Source organism: Mus caroli, unplaced genomic scaffold (genome assembly GCF_978045245.1).
Source record: "Mus caroli unplaced genomic scaffold, Mus_caroli_1 scaffold_8, whole genome shotgun sequence".
In the NCBI taxonomy this organism is placed as follows: Eukaryota; Metazoa; Chordata; class Mammalia; order Rodentia; family Muridae; genus Mus; species Mus caroli.
The window spans coordinates 25,073,676-25,094,806 of NW_028227263.1; the positions used below are offsets into that span (position 1 = coordinate 25,073,676).

The window sequence follows — 21,131 nt, forward strand, 5'->3', positions numbered from 1 at the left end:
CTAGACCTGTAGCTAACTCAGACTCAGTCAACTGCCATGGTCTTTCCTGCCCTTATGTACCTGAGCATCATGCTGGACCAGGGACCAGGTCACTAACATTATAAAAGCAATGACTGCACTGTAGGTCTTCTGTGTACCAAGCTATGCCTTGCATGGTGCACAATGGCTGCATAAAAGAGCAGGTATTTGTTGAGTGGCTGAATGACCAATGATCTGTTGCTTGTGGTGGTCACAGGACAGGGGCCATGGTAGTTATAAGAACTATGCCTGTGTCCCTTATGTCATTATCCTGTTTGTTTTGGGACAGGAATGCAGTCATGTCCCGTGGATGGTAGGAGGGGTATCCCACACTAGAGTTATGACCAAGGATGTCCATTTCCCCAGCCCACCCTTCAACCAGGAGACAGGACGTATTGTCAGGGTGGAGCCTCCTCTCCCAAGGCCCAGATGACTCCTCTGGGAAAGGGTATTTTCATGCTTGGGGTGCAAAGGCTGGATGTGAGCTTGGGTAAAATGCTTAAAATTGCACTGCGTCTCAGTATTCACAGCTGTGAAACGGACTCAAATCATCTCGACTGCTCCATCTTCCTGATGCAGTGGTCGCAAGAGAGCAGACACTAAAACCTCTGCAAATCACTTCAATGTAGGCTGCACGAAGGGTTGGTTGGCTGGTGTGTCTCAAGTCTTGAACAGTGCCTGGCTAAGTCCTGGGAGGAACAAACAGAGGCCTGTTCCTCAGGGGAGCATTATGGCTAAGCCAGGACTAAACCTGGGTACGGCAGTGCAAAATTCTCCTGGCAATCCTCGGAAGTACAAGCTACTATTCCCATTACCCAGAAGTGGAAACTGAGGCTCAGAAACTATTAGGGATTGTGAAAAAAAATTTACAATACAAGGTTGGCTGTGCTGAAGCATACCTGCAATATCAGAACTTCAGAGGCCTAGGTAGGATTACCATGAGTTTGGGGCCAGCCTGGGATACATAGTAAGTTCCAGGCTAGCCTGGGATACATACAGTCTCAAGAACACCAAGTAACATGGCCAATCAGATGACTCATCTCTGCAAGCCTGGGCTACATGAGTTGGATCCATGAGGAGAGCAGAAAGAGTTGACTTCAGAAAAGTTGTCCTCTGTCCTTTACACATGTGCCGTGGCAGTGTGCACCCACCCAGCACACACACACACACACACACACACACACACACACACGCACACACACACAGTAGTAGTAGTAGTAGTAATAAATAAAAATAAATAAAACCCAACAACAACAAAAAAAAAAGTTAAAGGACTCAGTCCTTAATCCAGGTCCAAGGAGGCACGGAATCTGGATTTGATGAAAGGCCATGGTAATGGCACAGACCCCGGGGGAAGCCCCGACCTCCTGGATGCTGAGCTAGCGTGCTGCGTACGCAGCAGCCGCCGATGAATTGGGTCTTGGGGGATCGCCATCCCCTCATCCTCTTCTCTCTCCATCCCCAGCCACTACATTCCGCTCTGCACTCACCTGGCTCGGGCTCCCGCAGCGATGCGTGCGTCCAGCGCCTCTTGGGTCTCCGCGCCAAGGCAGGCACCACCTGTGTGGCAGCAGCTGGGCTGGCCTGGGAACTGCCCCGCCCCGCCCCTCCGCCCCTGCTGTCCCGCCCTGTCGCTCTGAGCTCTTCAGCCTAGAGCCTCGCAGCCACACTCACCTGAGCAAGCGTTTCTGAAGAAGAAAAGAGGCAGAGGAGCCGCAGAGCCTGACCTGGCCTGTCTGCTCTACCAGCTACCGCTCTTCCATACTATTCTGTTTTCCTTTCTCCTCTTCTTTATTCCACCTGTTTCCTCATCCACTTCTTCAGCCGCGTGTGTGTGTGTGTGTGTGTGTGTGTGTGTGTGATGTGTGTGTGCGCGTGTGTGAGCGAGCCTGTGGTTATATATACATTCCTTTGTAAATCTACATAGTTTTCTGTAGTTTCATGGCCTGCCTTTCAAACTTCCATCAATCCATCTTCAGTCCACCTCTTACCTTTCACTTACCCATCCAACCTTCCATCTGTCCATCTTGCCTTCTTTCCAAGGGAACTTTCATCCACCCACCTACCATTCTTGTATTCTTGTTCCCCCTTTTCTTTTCTGTGGTACTGCCGATTGAACCTAGGGTCTCATACATGCATGCTAGAAATGGGCTCTCCCTTGAAGCTACATCCTCACCCCCACCCCCTCACTTTTTACTTACTTCCTCTGCAGCCCAAGCAGGCATTGAACTTGGGATCCTCCTGTCTTGGTCTTTCAAAGAGCAGGAATTAAGCCTACACTGCCTGGCTTGGCTCAACTATTGTTCTTTTTCTTTTTTCTTTTTTGGTTTTTCGAGAAAGGGCTTCTCTGTGTAGTCCTGGCTGTCCTGGAACTCATTCTGTAGACCAGGCTGGCCTCTAACTCAGAAATCTTCTGTCTCCCAAGTGCTGGGATTAAAGGCCTATGCCACCACTGCCTGGCCATTATTCTATTTAATGGCTGCTTCTTTACTGTTGGCCTTTCCTCTGTGCTAGGGACCAGAATGATTTTCCCATCACTGGAGAACTCATATCTGAGAGATTGAGAAGGGCTGGGCATAGGCTAAAATGAAGCAGCCCGGCTGCTCGCTTTAAGTCTGAGAAGGGTCACTAAAGACTCCCTACCCGCATAAACAAGTTCTGAGAACCTTAGGTAAAGGATGCAAATCACAAAATTCAGCCTGCTTCTGCCACGTGCCAGATGGTAGCGTCTCCTGTCCAATCTCCACGATTCTGTTTTAGCCTCATTTTAGAGGTAGAGAACAGGTTCATAACGGAGGCTCAGGGAGTGGAAGGTACAGGCCTTGGGGGTCCTTAACTGGCTTTGCGTCTTTTCTGTTACACTTATGTGCGTGTGAGCACATGTGTATGCCACAGTGCTCATGTGGAAGTCAGAAGATGACCTGCAGGAGGTGGCTTTTTTCCTTCCATCGCAGGGGCTCCTGGGATTGCACTTAGGTCATCAGCCTTGATGGCCAGCGCCTGCCTCTACCTGCTGAACTATCTTGCTGGCCTGTTGTCACTTTCTTGCTGGGTGTCTTTGGGTAGTGGCAAGGCTTCCTCATCCACACACTGGGAACGGTGTGTAGCTTACATTCTCTGCTTATAGCTGATGTGATAGAATGTATGCAGACCTTAGAGCATGGGACTCAACTAACAGTAGCTGTTAATCACTATGTGCGGAGGTGGGGTTCAAATGCCAGGACCACTTCACAAGCCTTGGTGTCTTTCCTGACCCTCTCTGGACCATAGTAGTCGCAGGCCCTGTTAGCTCCTGGATTTGGCTGGCTTGCAAAGACCACCACCACCCACAGCTGTCAGAGGCTGTGTCCGCATGATATGTTGAAGTTCCAACCCCTAGCATTTCAGAATGTGGGTAACTGAACATGGGATTAGTTCAGCTGGGGTTCAGAAGAATGGAGAAGGTTCTCATTCCAGTACAACCAATGTAAAAATAATGAGGAGGTAATCTGGGCACAGACATGCCCATGGGAGACAATCTGGCAGAGAATGGGGTCATACTACTGAATCATAGGAGATATGGGAAGCAAGAAGCCGGGACCAGATCCTTCCCAGTGGCTCCACAGAGCTCAGCTCTGCTACCATCCATCCATAACTCCTGCTCTAGGGGATCCAATGACCTCCTTGGCCATCGAGCCTGCATATAGTACATATACATACATACATACATACATACATACATACACACAGACATACAAAATACTCAAATGATAAAATAAAACTAACTCTTTAAAAAAATCCTTTAAGGGCTGGACGGTGGTGGCGCACATCTTTAATCCCAGCACTTGGGAGGCAGAGGCAGGGAGATTTCTGAGTTCGAGGCCAGCCTGGTCTACAGAGTGAGTTCCAGGACAGCCAGGGCTACACAGAGAAACCCTGTCTCAAAAAAAATCCTTTAAATAATTTAATGATAATTTTACCAAGACACAGCTTTGGTAATTATTTTTCAGGCTGGTCTTGAACTCCCTGTGTAGGCCAGGTTGGCTCAAGTTGACAGCAGTTCTCTTGCCTCCTGAAATGCGGTAACTTTATAAATAAAGACATTTGTTTTAGATTAAAGTTTTGAAAAAAACTATTTTATTTTCATGCATGTGTTTTGCTTGTATGTATGTACACATGCAGTGTATGCTTGGTGCCCCCAGAGACCAAAAGAAGGCACCTGATCCCCTAGAACTGGAGTTAGCCATGGTCGTGAGCTGCCCTGTGGGTGCTGGAAACCGAACCTGGGTTCTCTGGGAAAGCAGCAAAGTGCTCCTAACTGCAAAGCTTTATCTCAGCCCCAGCTCAAAGTTCTCAGTGCAGAAAGGTTAAGATGTTATGTCTGGTGATCGCCTCCTTGCTGGCAGAGTCCTGAGTGACAGGACATCGTGTGCAAGAGCCAGGGCATGTGAATGTATGTGTCTCTTTTGGTCTCTCTTAGTCTGCCTATAAAGCCACCAGGATTCAGTTTTGGTAGACACAATCTCAGGACCTTGTCTAACCCTAGTGACCACCCTTCTCCCAAACCCCATCTCTGAGCATTCTAACAAAACACCACTCAGACGGGAGATATCAGCTCTTAGCGTCCCAATGCTCACTCTGCACTCCCCACGGCGGCTATCACTGTGATTTCTGGTTCAGTAACGAGTATATCTGTTCTTGAGTTTCATACAGAATTGTGAGCACATACTCTTAGGTCTGATACCTCTTTTTTTTATGTTCTCTTCCTTTTTTCCTTTCTTTTCTATTTTGAGAGAATTTTTAAAAAAATATTTATTTATGTATGTGAGTACACTATCACTGTCTTCAGACACACCAGAAGAGGCATTGGGTCCCACTGCAGATGGTTTGTGAGCCACCATGTCATTGCTGGGAATTGAACTCAAGACTTCTGGAAGAGTAGTTAGTGCTCTTAACATCTGAGCCGTCTCGCCAGCGCCTTGAGAGAGACTGTTAAGTAGCACAGACTAGTCTTGAACTTGCTGTAGCTAAGGATAACCCTGATTTCCAGATCCTCCTGACTCTATACCTTTTTATGCAGGGTGGGATATGGAGAAGCCAGGACTTCACGCATGTTAGGTAAGCTCTTGACCAGCTGAGTCACAGCTCCAGCTTATGTTGGGTTTGTGCCTACCATTGTTGATGGATTTGATACATCTTATTGAATGTCATAGTCATAGCTTATGCTCTTTCCACTGAATCAGAGTTTGCCACTATCCAAATACGCTATATTTGTTTGCACATTGTACCATGATTGGACATTGTGATTTCCAGTTTTGAACTTTTACAAATCAAGCTACTGGACACATTCTTGCATCCACACCACACCCATTTCCCTTAGAGTGGGATGGTTCGGTCACACAATAGATGTGGTTTGCTTTACTAGAAATAGCCAGATTTTCAAAGTGGTGAAAATAGACATTTTCTTTCCCTGACCCTCATTCCAGATATCAGTATCTCGATATTGACAGTCAAGCCATTGTTTTGTGTATGTAGATGCATTCCATAGTGATTTTAGTTTTTATTCCCATGGTGAGTGAGGCTGTGGAGCTCCTTGCCATTGTTCCTTTACAGTAACAGGGCTGGGTTTTAGCCCAGCCTGGCCTGCAATGACCGATTCTCCTGCCTCCAAGTCTTAAGTGCTGAAGTTACAGGTGTGTGCTACTATGCCTGGTTTTTCTCTCTCTGCGCGCGTGTGTGCGTGTGTGTATGTGTGTGTGTGTGTGTGTTACTGAGGATTGAACCTAGAACCTTGGGCATGTTGGCAAGTGGGTCACACTTCTAAGAGGGTAAGCATTTTTGCATATTTCTTTCCCATTTGAGTTGCTCATTTTAAAAAATAAGCACATTATTTTCCACATTGAGCTTAAATCCTCTATATACTCTGAATGAGGTTTTTAAGAGTCTTATCACACTCAAAATTGTTCACACGCACACACACACACACACACTCATTACCAGTACTCAAGCATTTAAAACTAATTTTGACTCTATTAGCAAAAACAATTTTCACATTTTAGGAAATGTGTTAGCTGATCTAACACATGATGTCTCCACTCGTTGGTACTTAGCATAGCTGGGTTCAAAGGATGAAGTCTGATTTTCAAAGGCTGTAGTAGAACATTTACTCTGGACTGGGTCCATAGCAGCCTCCAATTAGCAGGTGATGGCGGTGGTAGTAGACTTGGCTCTTGGCTGCGTCTTTCGCCAAGCTAGGCTACTGGTACCTGGCTTGGGCCGTGGATGGGGTGGTAAGAAGTACAGGGAGGAGCCAGTAGAATGCACCTCATCTGGATGCTGTCCAGAGCTGGGCTGTCACATTCAGGTGGGTGCTCACTGCTTACCATGAGCCTGCTATATGGCAGGGTCTGGGAATCCATGGATGGTTAAGACAGCAGTTTCTTGGAGGAACTATGATCAAGAAGGCTTAGGACATTGGACAAGCATGGTGGTCTTCAGTGCTGAATGCCACAAGAAGCATAGTAGTCATGACAACCAGAAGAAGAGGAAAGCCAGAAGCATCAGATCTTCCTGGAGGTCCTGGATGGGTCCCAGGGACACCTTCATAGTGGAGTGATGCTATCTGAGCTGTGCCTTAACAGATAAGTAGGAGTCACTAGGCAGGAGGCGGGGGAGGCAAGAGGAACCAAGAGTGATCTTAGTCTAGTGGCTACAGTGCATGGTGTGTTGAGGAACAGGTCAGGCAAATGAGGTAGGCTCAGGAGGCCTCATACACAAATAAAGAGGCCTTCCTTCCCGCCCTCAGCCTTCAGAGTATCCTAGAGCTAAACATTTTACTTCCTGTATGCCATCTGGGGGTCACAGCTTTCTCTGTCTGCTCTGTCAGCGGTGCTCAGTGGGTAGACTCTGTGGAAATTATAATTCCTAATCCTTCTCAGTTCCATGTGTGCTTAAGGAAACATGTCCCTGACCCTTGGTGGGCACTGGGCAGGTATGGCATCCTCTTACCTGAGAACATGTCTCTAGCAAGAAGTAACCTTTGATTTCATGTTATTTTTCTTCAGGAGCTGGGATCTAGAAGGCAGAAAGTAAAGAAAAACAGACCCCTGGGGGTGGGTAACGAGGTGGTGGGCTGGGGAAAGACAAATACTGTATGTTTTCTCCTATGTGGATTTTTCTTTGAGACAAGGTCTCACCGTGTTACCCTGAAACTATGTAGACTAGGCGAGCCTTGAATTCACCTGCCTTTGTCTCCTGAGTGCTGGGATTAAAGGCATGTCCATTTGGGTGGTTAAAAATGTGGGAGAGGGGGGTTGGAGAAATGGCTCAGCAGTTAAGAGCACTGACTGCTCTTCCGAAGGTCCTGAGTTCAATTCCCAGCAACCACATGATGGCTCACAACCATCCTTAGCAAGATCTGACACCCTCTTCTGGAAAGTCTGAAGACAGCTACAGTGTACTTAACATATAATAAATAAATAAATAAATCTTTTTTTTAAAAAGTGGGAGGGGCAGCCGGACAAGCATACCTGAAGACCTGGGCTTGCTTGAGGAGATTTCTAGCCCTGGTGAACTCCTCAGCCAGTATCCTCAAGTCGTCGCCTTCAAACAGTGGCAACTTGGGATCCTGGGGGAAATGAATGTAAAATTCATTATACTAAATTAACTAGATGAGACCTGAAAATCTAAAGTTCTCAGAAGTGGTGATTAGAGAAAGTTAGATGTCGCCTCTCACCAGAGGCAGGAAGTCCTTGTGGGCCTCAGCTTGTGCATCTCCATGTATCCAGGTAGCCACCCTACACATGGGAGCGTTTGAAATGAGAAGTGTGAGAGGCAGCATGTGGGGGTGGGCATGGAGGTGGGGAGGGACCAAGGTAGTGTCCAAATTTCAGTGAGTTTGACTCTTCCCTGGGCCCGAGTGGCAAATGTGGTATGTACCTTACCCAAACTGCTGGCGAGTCAACAGAATAACTTCATTTCTTACGGTAAAATAGAGCTTCCTCGGAATGTTTTCAAAACATTACCTCCTGAAACTCCAGAGTCTTGCTCTAAACACAGACTCCCAAGTAACCAGAGCTTCGAGACAGAGAGGAGGCTGCCACCAGTATGTCACACCAGCAGGGTGGCAGCAGCTGCTCCTTCTCAGCATGCAGAACCCTTTGAGTAAGGGTGGCAGCTCATATCTCATTCTAGCACTAGAGAGAGGGAAGATCAGGAGTTCAAGGCTGGCCTCAATTACATAGTGAATCTGAGGCCAGCCTAGGCTACATGAGACCTTTTCTCAAACAACCAAGGCCTAGGGATCTGGAAATGGAGTTCAACGGAAGAGTGCTTAGCCAGGCTCTGCGTTCAACTTCCAGCACTTCTGAACAGCAGCAACCAAAGTTAAGCCAGGCATGGTGGCACACACCTGTAATCCCGGTACTGGGGAAGTGGAGGCAGGAGACATGAGACGTCAAGGCTAGCCTGGGCTACATACCAAAATACTTTCTCAAAAAACAAATATGAAAACAAATAAATAAGGCTCAGTGGTTAAGAGCACTGTTTGCTCTTCCAGAGGTCCTGAGTCAATTCTCAGCACCCACATGGTGGCTCAGGACCGGCTAGGATGGGATCTGATGCCCTTTTCTGGCATGCAGGTGTACATGCAACAGAGCAATCATTTGTAATATAAACAAAAAAGTTAAATACGTATACCATTTTTCTGCTAAATGGGAGGGGCTCCCCGGAACCTTTGACTTCTCTCAGTGTTTGTTATATAATAGCTCGCAGATGACTTCATTACATGTTGCTTACCCGATGAGCTAGATGTCTGTTTCAGAGAATAAATACTGAAGACAGGAGCCCCCAGAAATTAGAGCCCAGTAGTTCCAAACCACACCTCAGGGTGTGGCTCCACCCTTCATCTGACTTTGGGCACATGCCTCATCTTTTTGAGCTATTTGTCTATGTAAGGATGAGGATGTATGTATGGCTGATCCAAAGAGGCCATCGAGGTAAAGCAGTCCCACCTTCAAGGGGATCTGGCTTAGAGCAGCAGTTCTCAACCTGTAGGCTGCCACCCCTTTGGGAGTCAAACTACCCTTCCACAGGGGTCCCATATCAGACATTTACATACTGTTATGCATGTAGCAGTATTTTACATACTGTTATGATTCATAACAGTAGCAAAATGACAATTATGAAGTAGCAATGAAATAATTTTATGGTTGGGGGGGTCCCCAGAACATGAGGAACTGTATTGAGGGGCCCCAGTATTAGGAAGGTTGAGAGCCACCAGCTTAGGAGGATAGCCATGGAAATCTGCCCTTCCTGATCAGCGTTCCATGTCAAAAGAGAAGCAGAGCCCTCAGAAGGAAGCCAGTTCTTGTGGAGGCCTCTTGAAGCCTCCTCAGCAGATCCATATTTTTGGCTGATCGCTTACCCTTTCCTTGATGAAGCCTCTGGTGAGCAAACCTTGAATCCCACTGAGGGCCTTGTCGCTAACAGGGCAGTGATAACGGCCCCCACTGAGGGAAGCCAGCTCCCTCAGGAACTCAGTTGCTGTTCTGGAAGAGAGACAGAGGCTCAGGGATTCATAGGGGCTAGGAGGGACAAGCAGACCCCAGGACCACAGTGGAACTTAAAAGCCTTTTGTGGCTTAAGGGAAAGTGACCTGGTCATCGGGCCTCAGCTTATACTATCAAGACCAACGTCAAGTATCTTCAATTACACTCTCAGCTGGGGTATGCACACCCATCACTGTCAAATGTGGGTTAGGCTTAAAGGAACACAAATATGGCCCTTACAGAGTTTATAGTTTAGTCAGAGAGAGAAAATATGTGCCCAGATAATCGATTTTACTAACAAAGTTTATTTTTTACTGGAGATGGAACTAAGCCTCATGCATCAAGCACACACGCTGCAGCTGAGACATGCGTCAGCCCTTCTTTGAAGAGGCTGCATCTTGTGTGACATATGCTCTTTTAAGTGACATAAAAGTTGTCCTATCAAGATCAAGCCAGTTAGTGCCAGCACGGAGCGGGAGGGGCTCCAGAAGTCCTCCTCCTGGCTGAGGAGTTATTGACAGTCGATGGCTAGTCCAGGAGGAGGACATGGTGTGTGGCCATTAGTATGTTGCTCAGGCCCCAGTAGATGGTCTCATGTCCATGTATATACAGGCAGTAGAAACTGGACTCTGTGTAATATTAATAAAAAGGAAAGATGGGGCTGGAGAGATGGCTCATTAACCAATGAGCTCTTGTTGCTCTTGTAGAGGACCTGGGTTTGAGTCCTAAGATCCATGGTGGCTCACAACCATCTCTAACTCCAGTTCCGGGGGTATCTGAACCCCTCTTCTGATTTCTGAAGGCACCAAGCACTCATGTGGTACACATATCTACATGTAGGTGAAATATTCATACATATAAAATAAAACAATAGTTTTTAAAAAGAAAGAAAAAAAAACCCCAAGAAATTGAGAGGGAGATATTGTAGGGGCCTCAGGGAAGTGGGAGGTGGGGGTGGGACTAGGCACAGTCATTCATCTATACATGGATGACATTTCCAAAGAATAAATAACATTAAGAATTGTGCTATGGGGCAGGAGAGATGGCTCAGCAGTTAAGAACACTGACTGCTCTTCTGAAGGTCCTGAGTTCAAATCCCAGCAACCACATGGTGGCTCACAACCATCTGTAATGAGATCTGACTCCCTCTTCTGGAGTGTCTGAAGACAGCTATGGTGTACTTACATATAATAAATAAATAAATCTTAAAAATATTGTGCTATGTTAATGTTTTCTTCTCTAGTTTCTCCAAATATTCATAAATGCTTTCCCAAGAAAAGAAGGCCAGAAGGGAGAAGACAGCAGGATTCAAGAACTAGGGTACATCAGTTTAAGGCTGCAGAATGATGTAGGAGCAGCTTGTTGCTTAGTCAGTCTGGGTGAGGGAGAAGGCTTCTGTTTGTGGTGCCCGGGCCACAAATAAAGACAATACATCTCCTGATTCCCGTGTCTAAGGGAGGCTGTGCATTAGTGGAGGGCCACACTCTAGAGAAGGGAGCTCAGCTTTCTGCTGTTGCTCACCTGTCTGTGCTGGTCAGAGAGATAGTATGCACTTTCACGCCTCTCTCCTTCTGGAAGCTTTGGACAGTGTTGAGTATAAGGCTGCAGCTTGTGTCTGGCTTCCCATCAGTCAGGAGATACAGTCCTTGCACATCCTGAAAGCTGAAGGCTTTCTAAGAGAACATAGGAAGGTAGTCAGATCTGGGAATGGAGATTCTCTAGGAAGGGCAGAAAAGATGGCCCAACAGAGGAGACCTTGTCCCTAAGAAAAATGTGGCTGAAAAGATTTTATAAAATTAGCCATTAGGATTGAGATTCTGGGCTGCCCAAGATAAATTGCTTTCTATGCTAGCCTGGAGACCTGAACTTGATCCCTGGGAGCATGTGAAGTTGTAAGGCGAGAACCAACTCCGTAAAGCTGTCTGTCTTCAACACACATGCCATGCCATGTGTGCTCTACACAGATTATACAACACAGACACACACACACACACACACACAGGCACACTTGCACACACACTGAAAAGAAATGTTAAATAAAGATTGAGATTCCTCTTTCAGCCTATGATAGACCAAGGGAACTTGGAGTTAGGATGGGGAAAAAGGCCCATTTCCTATCTGGTTAGTCCTAGACAGGCCACCCAACCTCCCTAACCTTCCCAGTCTCCATCTGAAAGTGAGAGAGAAAGCCCTATGTCACTGAGCTGCTAAGAGAATGAAACGAAGTGACATGCTGTATGTCCTAAAGCATCATGGGCTACCGGCATAGGGTAGTGCCATCTCTGCGATGCTACACGGTAGGGTTCCCTGGCAGCACTTGCCGTTAACGCTGCTAAGACGGAGGTGCTCCCCTGGGCTTGCAGGTGGGACACCCACTGCATAGCCTTGTGACATGTAGCCTCTGTGCTTTCTACCAGAGTGTCCTGCCATAGCTGCAGGTCCTCTGCAAAGCTGAGCAGGTTGAACCTGGGAAGGAAGAAAGAGAAGGGGGCAGAAAGAAAAGAAAGGACTGGTTAGAACAGGCCAGTCCATGCTGAAACTGTGGATGTTAGCTCTGTGAGGATTGTTCTCTTGAGGACTCTACAGTGTGCCCAGACACTGAGGAAGGAGAGGGTAACCCCTTGAAAATGCTAGATGCAAATGTAAGTGGATGAACGTAACAGTGGAGCAAAATCCTGTGTTCTCTCCTCAACAGACTCTTCAAAAGAGCAGTTCTTGTTTCTGAAACCTCTCTGCTCCTTGGAACTGTGCTCAGCCTGGGAAACTAGGTAGCTGCTTTTTGATTTTCCAGACCCTATGCACCCCAGCCCTATACCTACCTTTTACAGTGCTTCCTCAGCTGCTCCCAAATCAGTAGAACGAGCTCTGTCTTCATCCACTGCAAGTGGGGGCCCATGGACCCCGAGGTGTCCAGCAGGATGCACACATTTCTTTCCAAGATGGTGCCAAATAGCCTGCGGCTCCCTGCTTAGAGATGGTGGCAGAGGCAGGGAAGGGGTAGGACATTAGTTTTCCTCATAATAGCTACAAAATGCAAACTCTCACAAAACTACTGTCTCTCTGATAATTGGTCACAAGTTCTCCACTGGGAGATGGCCCTGGGGTGGTGTTGCGGATGTCAGCCATCCAAAGGCAGAGCTAGCTAGCCTTACGAGGTTTGAGAGATTAAGATTTCAGCTCTAGGGGCCTGAGAGAAAGCTGGGGTGAGGGACTGGATGGAGACACCCACGGGGGCTGAGTAACACATTAAAATAAGTTGTTCTAGCTCAAGGAGAGTTCCAGAGGGCTAGCAACTTGCCAGGATCCTACATCTTAGAGCCTAGATTTTGTCTTGGTCCCCTAATCCACACTTTAGTCAGGCATCCTTTAACTTTGGTCTTCTGATTCTACAAGGCTGAACAGAGATGACACTTGGGAAGCAAGTAGCTGGTAGGACTAGTGTCACACTGGTGCTGACTGGGACAGCAGACGAAAACTGACAAATGGTTGGAAAATCAACTAGGCACTCACCTATAAGTGGACCAAGTTTGTTGGGCCTTGTTGCCCAGGGTATCCCAGGACTCATCTGGGTGTCCCAAAGCAATTCTGTCATAGGGACAATAAGAGGAAAACCAGCCTGAAGCTGGCAGGATGTTCTATGAGAATAGCCAGCCAACTGGTCAACCTTCCAAAGACCTCAACTACAAACTCCTATTTAGTATCCAGTGGCAGGAACACAGTGGGAGCCACCAAGCCCTGGCCAATTTCACCTCCCAAATCTCTCCTGCTCTGCCTACCTCATCTGTCCACATACCCCTCTACCTGGCCAGCTATGTTCCAAAAGGGTTGGACCCGGAAACCCTTGTTCCACTCATTCCCCAATAGTTTATCATCCGCAAAGCAATCAGAGCATTATTGCAAAAGCAACAAAAAATCTATTAGGCTTCCATTGTTCTTAGTAACTTAAGTGCATTGGCTGTGTCTCCTGCCAGGGGTGTGTGAGAGGGAAGGCAAATCCCAACAAGGCTACTGATTGAGCATCAAGGCCAAGAGGCCAGGCTAATATCTTGAAGTAGACAGGAAACGAAACAGACAGGAAACAATTTAGCTTTGCAGTCAAAGAGAGCCTTATGGAGCCTGCTGGCAGCCTATGTGGCATGCAGAGTCCTGTGTAAGTACATTAAGTCAAGCTTTCAATGCTCTCTACTGAATGTTCTCTACTTGGCTTCTACTTACCAACACTAACACCATCTTTGAACTCAGAGTTGTCCTGCTCAAGGCCTCTGCCCCAGCTTGCCTGCCTTTCTTTCTTTTGTTCTTTCTTTTGTTCTTTCTTTCTTTCTTTCTTTCTTTCTTTCTTTCTTTCTTTCTTTCTTTCTTTCTCTCTTTCTTTCTCTCTTTCTTTCTCTCTCTCTCTTTCTTTCTTTCTTTCTTTCTTTTGTTCTTTCTCTCCTTTCTTTCTTTCTTTCTTTCTCTCTTTCTTTCTCTCTCTCTTTCTTTCTTTCTTTCCTTTCTTTTGTTCTTTCTCTCCTTTCTTTCTTTCTTTCTTTCTTTCTTTCTTTCTTTCTTTCTTTCCTTTCTTTTGTTCTTTCTCTCCTTTCTTTCTTTCTTTCTTTCTTTCTTTCTTTTCTTTCTTTCTTCTTTCTTTTCTTTCTTCCTTTCTTTCTTCCATTCTTTCTTTCTTTCTTTCTTTCTTTCTTTCTTTCTTTCTTTCTTTCTTTCTTTCTTTCTTTCTTTCTTTCTTTCCTCTTTCTTTCTTTCCTCTTTCTTTCTTTCTTTCTTTCTTTCTTTCTTTCTTTCTTTCTTTCTTTCTTTCTTTCTTTCTTTCTTTCTTTCTGAGACAGGGTTTCTCTGTATAGCCCTGGCTGTCCTGGCTGTCCTTGAACTCAGAAATCTGCCTGCCACCACTGCCGGCCCAGCCTGCCTTTCTTCTTTGTCCAATAACCACTTAAACAATCTTCAAACATCACTCCAGGGACACTTTCTCTGATAATACTGTATTCCTCCTTTCCCTGAACTTGTCACTGCTGTCATATCAGACCTGTTTGTGACTCTTTGGTTAACAGCTCTCTCCTAGACAACACGATCCATGAGCCTAGGGACCCAGTTGATATTTGTCTTCCCTCTCACACATACTTGGCAGAAGTTCAATACTTCTTCATTGAATGAATGAATGAATGAACAAAGTTCACCCAGATGAGTTTGGGAATGAATGAGTGAATGAATGAATGAATCAATGAATGAGTGAATGAAGTACATGAGTCTGGGTGTGTGAGTCCTGGGGACTGAACTATGTGGCTTTGTACATGCTGGGCAAGCACTCTACCACTAAGCTCTAGCTCTGGCTCTCTGGTGAGTTTGCAATACAGGTGCTAGGGTGTGGGAGGTGTGAGCTCCTTACTACAGATGAAGGCACACGGTCATCGGCTGTTCTGAGTGGCTGGTGTGAGCTGAGAACAGGAATAGGTATACCCTCTCTACTTCCCCTTTGCCCTGTCCTAGCCTATGACCTGTCAATCACTTCTGATGACAGAGCTTAGGAGGAGAGTGGTTTTGGAAAGCAGCAGTCATGGCTGCCAGCCATGGCTACAGTCTATTTACAGCAGGCTTTCTGCAGAAGACTTGATTTAATGAACGTATACAGGACCCTGCATGGTAACACAGGCTGCCAGGAGGTCCATGAGGTTCTCTTCAACCACAAAGCTAAGTTGTTTTTTTTTAATCTATTTTATTTTCTGTCTACTTTAAATGTCACCCTGGCCTCCTGGCCTTGAGACTCAACCAAGGCTTGCCCTGGACCCCTGGCTTTCTGGGGTCTTCCTCACAAGTGCTGGGATTACAAGGTAACAACCACCACACCTGTAATTATAGTCATCCCTCTTCTGGAATGTGAGCCTGAGCCTCCTTGGCCTTCCCCTTCCATGTACCTTTCTTCGAGGAACCTTGGTATCCCAGGGGAAATGTAGAGACAGTATCTTGTGGGTCAGAACCCCTTCCATTTCTGCCTTTACAAAGGGCTTGCTTCTCTCATGACCCTCATTCCCTACCATCCTAACAGCTGTGGTCAAAACTGGGATGTCCTCATTCATGAAGAGGGAGGAAAGGAGGCAGACAGCTCCTGTAGGTAGCCTGGACGGGCAGAAGCTCTTGCTGGTTTCCGTCCACATTTCTGTCACCCTGTCTGACCTCTGGAGCCAGAGCTCATTCAGTATAAAGAGAATCAGTTGGCTAAGTCCACTGCCCAGACAGTCTTTAGGATTAACTTCAGCATTTCCTCTCAGCCCCTCCCACCTCTCTGGCCTGGCTGTAGTCACACTCACCAGACAGCAGCCAGTGCAGCCTCTGCACATAGCACCTGGTCACCTTCTCCATGCATGTGATGTATGTCTCCATCTCCCACAGTGTCCACTGGATGTGTCTCACTACTCCCTGGGAAAGGCAAGCAGAGGCTAATCTCCTATCCTATCAGTGTTGGTTCATAGTCTCAGCACCCCTACATAGTTTATGCTATTATAACAAGCGATCCTCAACATATTTTTCTGTATATGTGTGTATTTGTTTGCCTGCCTAATTTTGAAACAGGATCTCACTATGTGACCCAGGTTGGCCTTGAACTCATCTTCTTCTTTCTTCTGCCTCCCGAGTCCTGGGATTACAGGCAGAGACCATCATGTTTGGAGCAGTTTTGTTTATTGAAAAGTTATTTTTCTTTTCATTTACTACTAGATTCAATGGTTCTGCGAAGGAGAGGGAGGTGGGATAATGGTGCCATGATAAATGGAGTCAGAAGAATAGTAAAAACCGCACCGTCTCCAAGTTTTAAAATAAAATAAAAAAAAATCCTTAGTGAAAGGCTAGAAGGTCCTACATTTTAAACAGAAAGATGATCCTGGACAAAGAGGGGTCAGCATATGAAAATGACCCCAAGTTCTTTTAGTGGATAATTTTTTGGCTATTTTTAGTTTCCTCTGATGTTGATAACATGGTTTCAAAGGGCAAAGAGGAAAAGAAGCCAATTTTTACCTTGTACTGAAAGCACTTACTGCGTTCTCAGAACAGTGGGAAAGCCACCTCCTGGACAGAAAGCAGGGAGGAGACTTGTTCCCTCCTGCCATCCTAACAGAGCCATGGCCAGGGTTAGGTACTCTGGTGGCTTGAATGAGAATGCCCCACCCCAAGGGCTCTAAGGATTAGGAGGTGTGACCTTGTTGGTCTATCAGTGAAGTGGGCTTTAATGTTTCAAAAGCCCATGCCATTCCTAATTAGCTCTCCCTGCTTCGTGCTTGCAGATCAAGATGTAAACTCGCAGCTATTGCTCTCCTGCCTTGCCTGCCTGCAACTCTAACCCTCTGAAACTGTAAGTCCCAAATAGATTCTTTTCCCTGAAAGTTGCCTTGGTCATAGTTTTCCATTACGTTGATAGAAAAGAGACAGGTACCTATTCTTTGAGTGACTGCGCCAGCATGGCCTGAGTACTTAACGCTTGCTTCTAGGTCTTACAATCTACTCCAGAGTGTGGTCTCAGACCCTGGGGAATTGGATTTTTTTTTCTATCAGAATTCTGTATTTTCCATCAACTGAGGGAAGTCCTACTTTAGGGCGTGAGGCTATACAAGCAGGAATGGAAGTCAGTGTCCCCTGATCTCTCTACCACTAGCAGCTGACAAGAGGTAAGGAAGGAATGGGATGAAGAACACCACATGTGACTTACATTGATCTCTATACTGGGGAAGAGAGTGCAGTGTTCGTCCAGTGCTGGCCCCCGTACTGACTTATGATATCTACAGCTGGGACCAAGGCATTTGGAGAGCTCCAGCTTCAGTCTCTTCAGCCTGCAAGTGGCTGTCCACTGTAGAACAAAGTACTGTCAGGCCTAACGAGTGATTTACTTCATTTATTTATTTTTGGATTTTTCTTTCTCTCTTCTTATCTTTCTTTCTTTCCTTTCTTTTCTCTTTCTTTCTTCTTTCTTTCTTTCTTTCTTTCTTTCTTTCTTTCTTTCTCTCTCTCTCTCTCTCTCTCTCTCTCTCTCTCTCTCTTCCTTCCTTCCTTCCTTCCTTCCTTCCTTCCTTCCTTTCTTTCTCTTCTTTTTTCCCTCCCTCCCTCCCTCCCTCCCTCCCTCCCTCCCTCCCTCCCTCCCTCCCTCCCTCCCTTCCTTCCTTCCTTCCTTCCTTCCTTCCTTCCTTCCTTCTTTCACAGGGTCTCTCTATGTTGCCCTGGTTGTCATGGAACTTGCTATGTAGACCAAGCTGGCTTTGAACTCACAGAGATCTACCTGCCTCTGTCTCCTCTGTGCTGGGATTAAAAGTGTGCACCACCTGGCCCAGCTTGTTTTCATTTTACACAGTGAGACTGAATGTAGTTATATAGCTTCCCAAGGCCACCCAGTTAGGAGGTAAGCAGACTGGCTTCTGAACTTAATACTATTACCCCATATGCCACAGTGAGCAGGCATTCTTAGCATGTTTGTCCCCTCTTCCAAGTATGCCCACCCTTCTGGAAGATATGGTTGGTAGGAGAAATGACTAAGGGGCACGTGCTGATATGCACAACTGAATACCTCTTGACTTGAGCAAACAGTGTCCTTCCTGGGCAGCTCGATGGAAGAATTAATCCTTCTAATAGGTTTTCCTTGAGTATACCTCTTATACACAGAACCTAGGAGAAATACTGCAGTGTTACCATGGATATGCCTTTCCCCTTCTCCTTTCTCATGTCAATTTCCCCACAAGTCAAATTCGCTACACATTCTTTAGGTATAATTTGCTGAAGATGTAGAAGGTAAATTATGGGAATAGGGGTGGGTTGCTCAGGGTTCCCATTCTCCATTTAGCAAGGAGTCCAGCTGGGACAGGTACTGTGATGGCTAATCTTCACTGTCAAATGACTGGAGTTAGAAGACATGCCTCTGCATGTATCTTTGAGGGAACTTCCAGAGGTTTGAGGAGGGAAGACCCACTCTGAATGGGCTGACACCACTGCACGGGCTGAGGTTCTGGATGGAAAAGGGAAGAAATGCCAGCCTTCCTTTTTCTCTGCTTCCTGACTGCAGGCCCAGTCTTGTGTCCTTGCTGCCACATCTGACAGCTTCCCCCTCTACTTCCCCACCAGGATGGACTCTATAGCTCATCAAATCAAGAACCCAAACAAAGCCCTTCTCTAATTGCTTTTGATTGTATTTTGTTACACAAAGAAGGAAAGCAAGTGACACAGGTATCACTTCACAGGGACCCGATGACAGGCCTAGGGAAGGAAATCTTTATTCCTCTCCTAATTGTCCTCAGGGTTCAGGAAACCGCCTCTTCCAGGAGGCACCAGTGTGCCTAAGGACAGTTGAGACTCCACCTGCAGTTTCCTCATTCTGTGCCAATGACAGGAAGCTGCATGATCATTTCTTTGGCTGGGAGAGCTTTAAGGATGGGCCTGTTCCAGAGGCTGAGGCCTGGGGTAGCTGGAGAGGGCTACGATTCTCACCAGGTTGCCCAGGGCCAGGAGTTGTCCAGACACACATTGGCTTTAGCTTACCCACACTATTCCCAGCCTCTGTGTAGAACAGAAAGAGCTTTGGTCTTGTTTTGGGCTTGGTCTTCATCCTCTGTTCCACCATCCCTTCTTTCCCAGGTTGGGCTGCAGCTGGAAGATATTTGAGTGTTGGTTCGGCAACTCTGTAGGTCCCATTGATGAAGCTACACTGCTTCATCGATTACAGCTAAGATCTACCCTAGACATTGGGAATCTCAGGCTCCTGCCTCCTATCTCAGGTTCCTTCGCCTTGTCTGGACCAGTGAAAGCTGGAGCTACCATCACTAAGTCCTGATGTCTCCTGGACATGGGGTTAAGAGCTTGGTGTACCTTGTGCAGTTTCCTCACAGCCCCCCAGCTTACAGATGGGCTAACAAGGAACAGAGTAAAGATTCCTGGGCTAGCTGCCACGAACTACACTGCTATAAATCCTTTTCTTCAAAATGAAGACACATAGCCCCAGGTTTATGAAGGAAGTACTTTCATAAAAAATAACTATAGCTTCTCTTGATGAACCCCTTTGGGCCTGAACTCAGTAATATCAGCAAATAGAGAACTGGCTGTAGAGAACAGATGGTGGCTACAGGCTTTATGACAAGCATCTTGGCTGATGGCCTGGCACCCAGTCAACCTCACCATCATGTAGGTGATTGATTTCAATATTAATTCACACCTCAGCTGACTCTCCACCCCCACCTGCCCACTGCCACCCCTTACCCCGAGAGACCTTTGTCTCACCATTGACGGGGTGACACTTCAGAGCTTTCATCCGGGAGCTTGTTTCTCCATCTAAGCCATCTTTAATGCTCTAGAAAACAGGACATCTTACCCATCAGAGGCCTGTTGACTGGGGTAGGCAGTTCCCCAGTCACCCTGACCTCAACCTGCCAATCAAGAACATTTACAGTGAGGGATCTAAGGGAGTTAGCACTTTAGGCACATTTGGCCTACCTTCTGCAGCAGATTTCACAGGGGATTCTGGGTTTGGGAGTGAAAAGGTGAATGGATGTGTGCATTCATGTATATACTATAAACACGTACTGGAAGAGCCACTGGGCATTTGCCAGAATATTCTTTGCTAGTTTCCTGCTTCTGTTCCTACTAGACCTCCGGTATGACAACCAACCATTGAGGTAACTTCCATGCTCTATTTTTGTTGTTTTAAGACAGAATCTTACTATGTAGCTTTGACTGGCCTGGTGCTCAATGTATTGACCAGTATGGCCTTGAACTCACGGAGATCCGCCTGCCTTTGCCTCCTAAGTGTTGGGATTAAAGGCATGTACCACTCTGCCTGGCATTTCTATATCCTCTTGGGCCCCTCAGTAAGGAATTCTTTACAAGCAGAATGTAGTAATAGTTTAATAAAGTCACCCAAGGCGCCAGACCAGCAAAAGGAACCTTTTGTGACCTGTGGTGGAAAGGGCCTAGATGTTATCACTCCAGTGAACACCTTGTCTATCAGGAGGGCCCAATGGAAGCCACGTTACAACCTAGCTCTCCTCATACTGAGTCAGCTGTGAACCACTGAAGGTCCCAGAGGAAGGCCCTGAGATTCTGAGGTTCTCCCAGAGTGGGGATATTAAGAGAGGTAGGGATGAGTCTGGGCTATTGGGCTTCTTTGAGTGAATCCAGGAAATGCCTTGGAAACACAGCCCCATGAGTAAGCTATACATCCTGGGATTAGACTTCCCCATTCTGAAATGTGTTGTGTTCACTAGTGTCTCAGTCAGCAATCTGCTGAATAGCTTTCAGGTTTCACTGACTCTTCTGCTCACAGTGTTGTCCCAGGAAGGTCATTCCACTAGAAGGCCCCTCACCAAAGGAGTAGTTTATGCATCTGTGTTTGATGGCTGTGCCTGAAGATACTTCCCAGCAGGCTTAGGTTGAATCTGAGAGTCCCATCATTGCCCCTGCTAAGCTTAGTCACCAGCAACAAATCCTATTAGTGACCTTACTCTTTCCCTACAAATCCTTCAGGTTAAGCTACCACATGCAGAGGAGGTGAGTGTATTTCCATGGATATCCTAGAACTAGGCTAGGGAGAGAGGCTGAAATAGGCATAACCAAAAGCACGGGGGGAGT

The 21,131-nt window shown here is 46.6% G+C and overlaps 1 protein-coding gene across 2 annotated transcripts in view; it reads right to left on the reverse strand.

Annotated features, from left to right (window-relative positions):
* Positions 1 to 4,160: 4,160 nt before the first annotated feature.
* The window catches only part of Vwa3a (von Willebrand factor A domain containing 3A), a 73,536-nt gene continuing 56,565 nt past the window's right edge, over positions 4,161 to 21,131 (reverse strand). The window contains exons 23-34 of one of the 2 annotated variants that reach the window (XM_029479335.2): positions 19,785 to 19,854; positions 19,050 to 19,157; positions 18,085 to 18,182; positions 17,236 to 17,373; positions 15,845 to 15,953; positions 12,365 to 12,509; positions 11,867 to 12,011; positions 11,067 to 11,218; positions 9,422 to 9,545; positions 7,527 to 7,624; positions 7,006 to 7,071; positions 4,161 to 6,630 (exon numbers count right to left, since the gene is read on the reverse strand). In XM_029479335.2, coding sequence (XP_029335195.1) covers positions 7,020 to 7,071; positions 7,527 to 7,624; positions 9,422 to 9,545; positions 11,067 to 11,218; positions 11,867 to 12,011; positions 12,365 to 12,509; positions 15,845 to 15,953; positions 17,236 to 17,373; positions 18,085 to 18,182; positions 19,050 to 19,157; positions 19,785 to 19,854 — 1,239 coding nt within the window. In that variant the 3' untranslated portion in view covers positions 4,161 to 6,630; positions 7,006 to 7,019. Of the gene's footprint in view, positions 6,631 to 7,005; positions 7,072 to 7,526; positions 7,625 to 9,421; positions 9,546 to 11,066; positions 11,219 to 11,866; positions 12,012 to 12,364; positions 12,513 to 15,844; positions 15,954 to 17,235; positions 17,374 to 18,084; positions 18,183 to 19,049; positions 19,158 to 19,784; positions 19,855 to 21,131 lie in introns of both variants that reach the window. The other variant, XM_085841352.1, reaches the window with a different exon arrangement.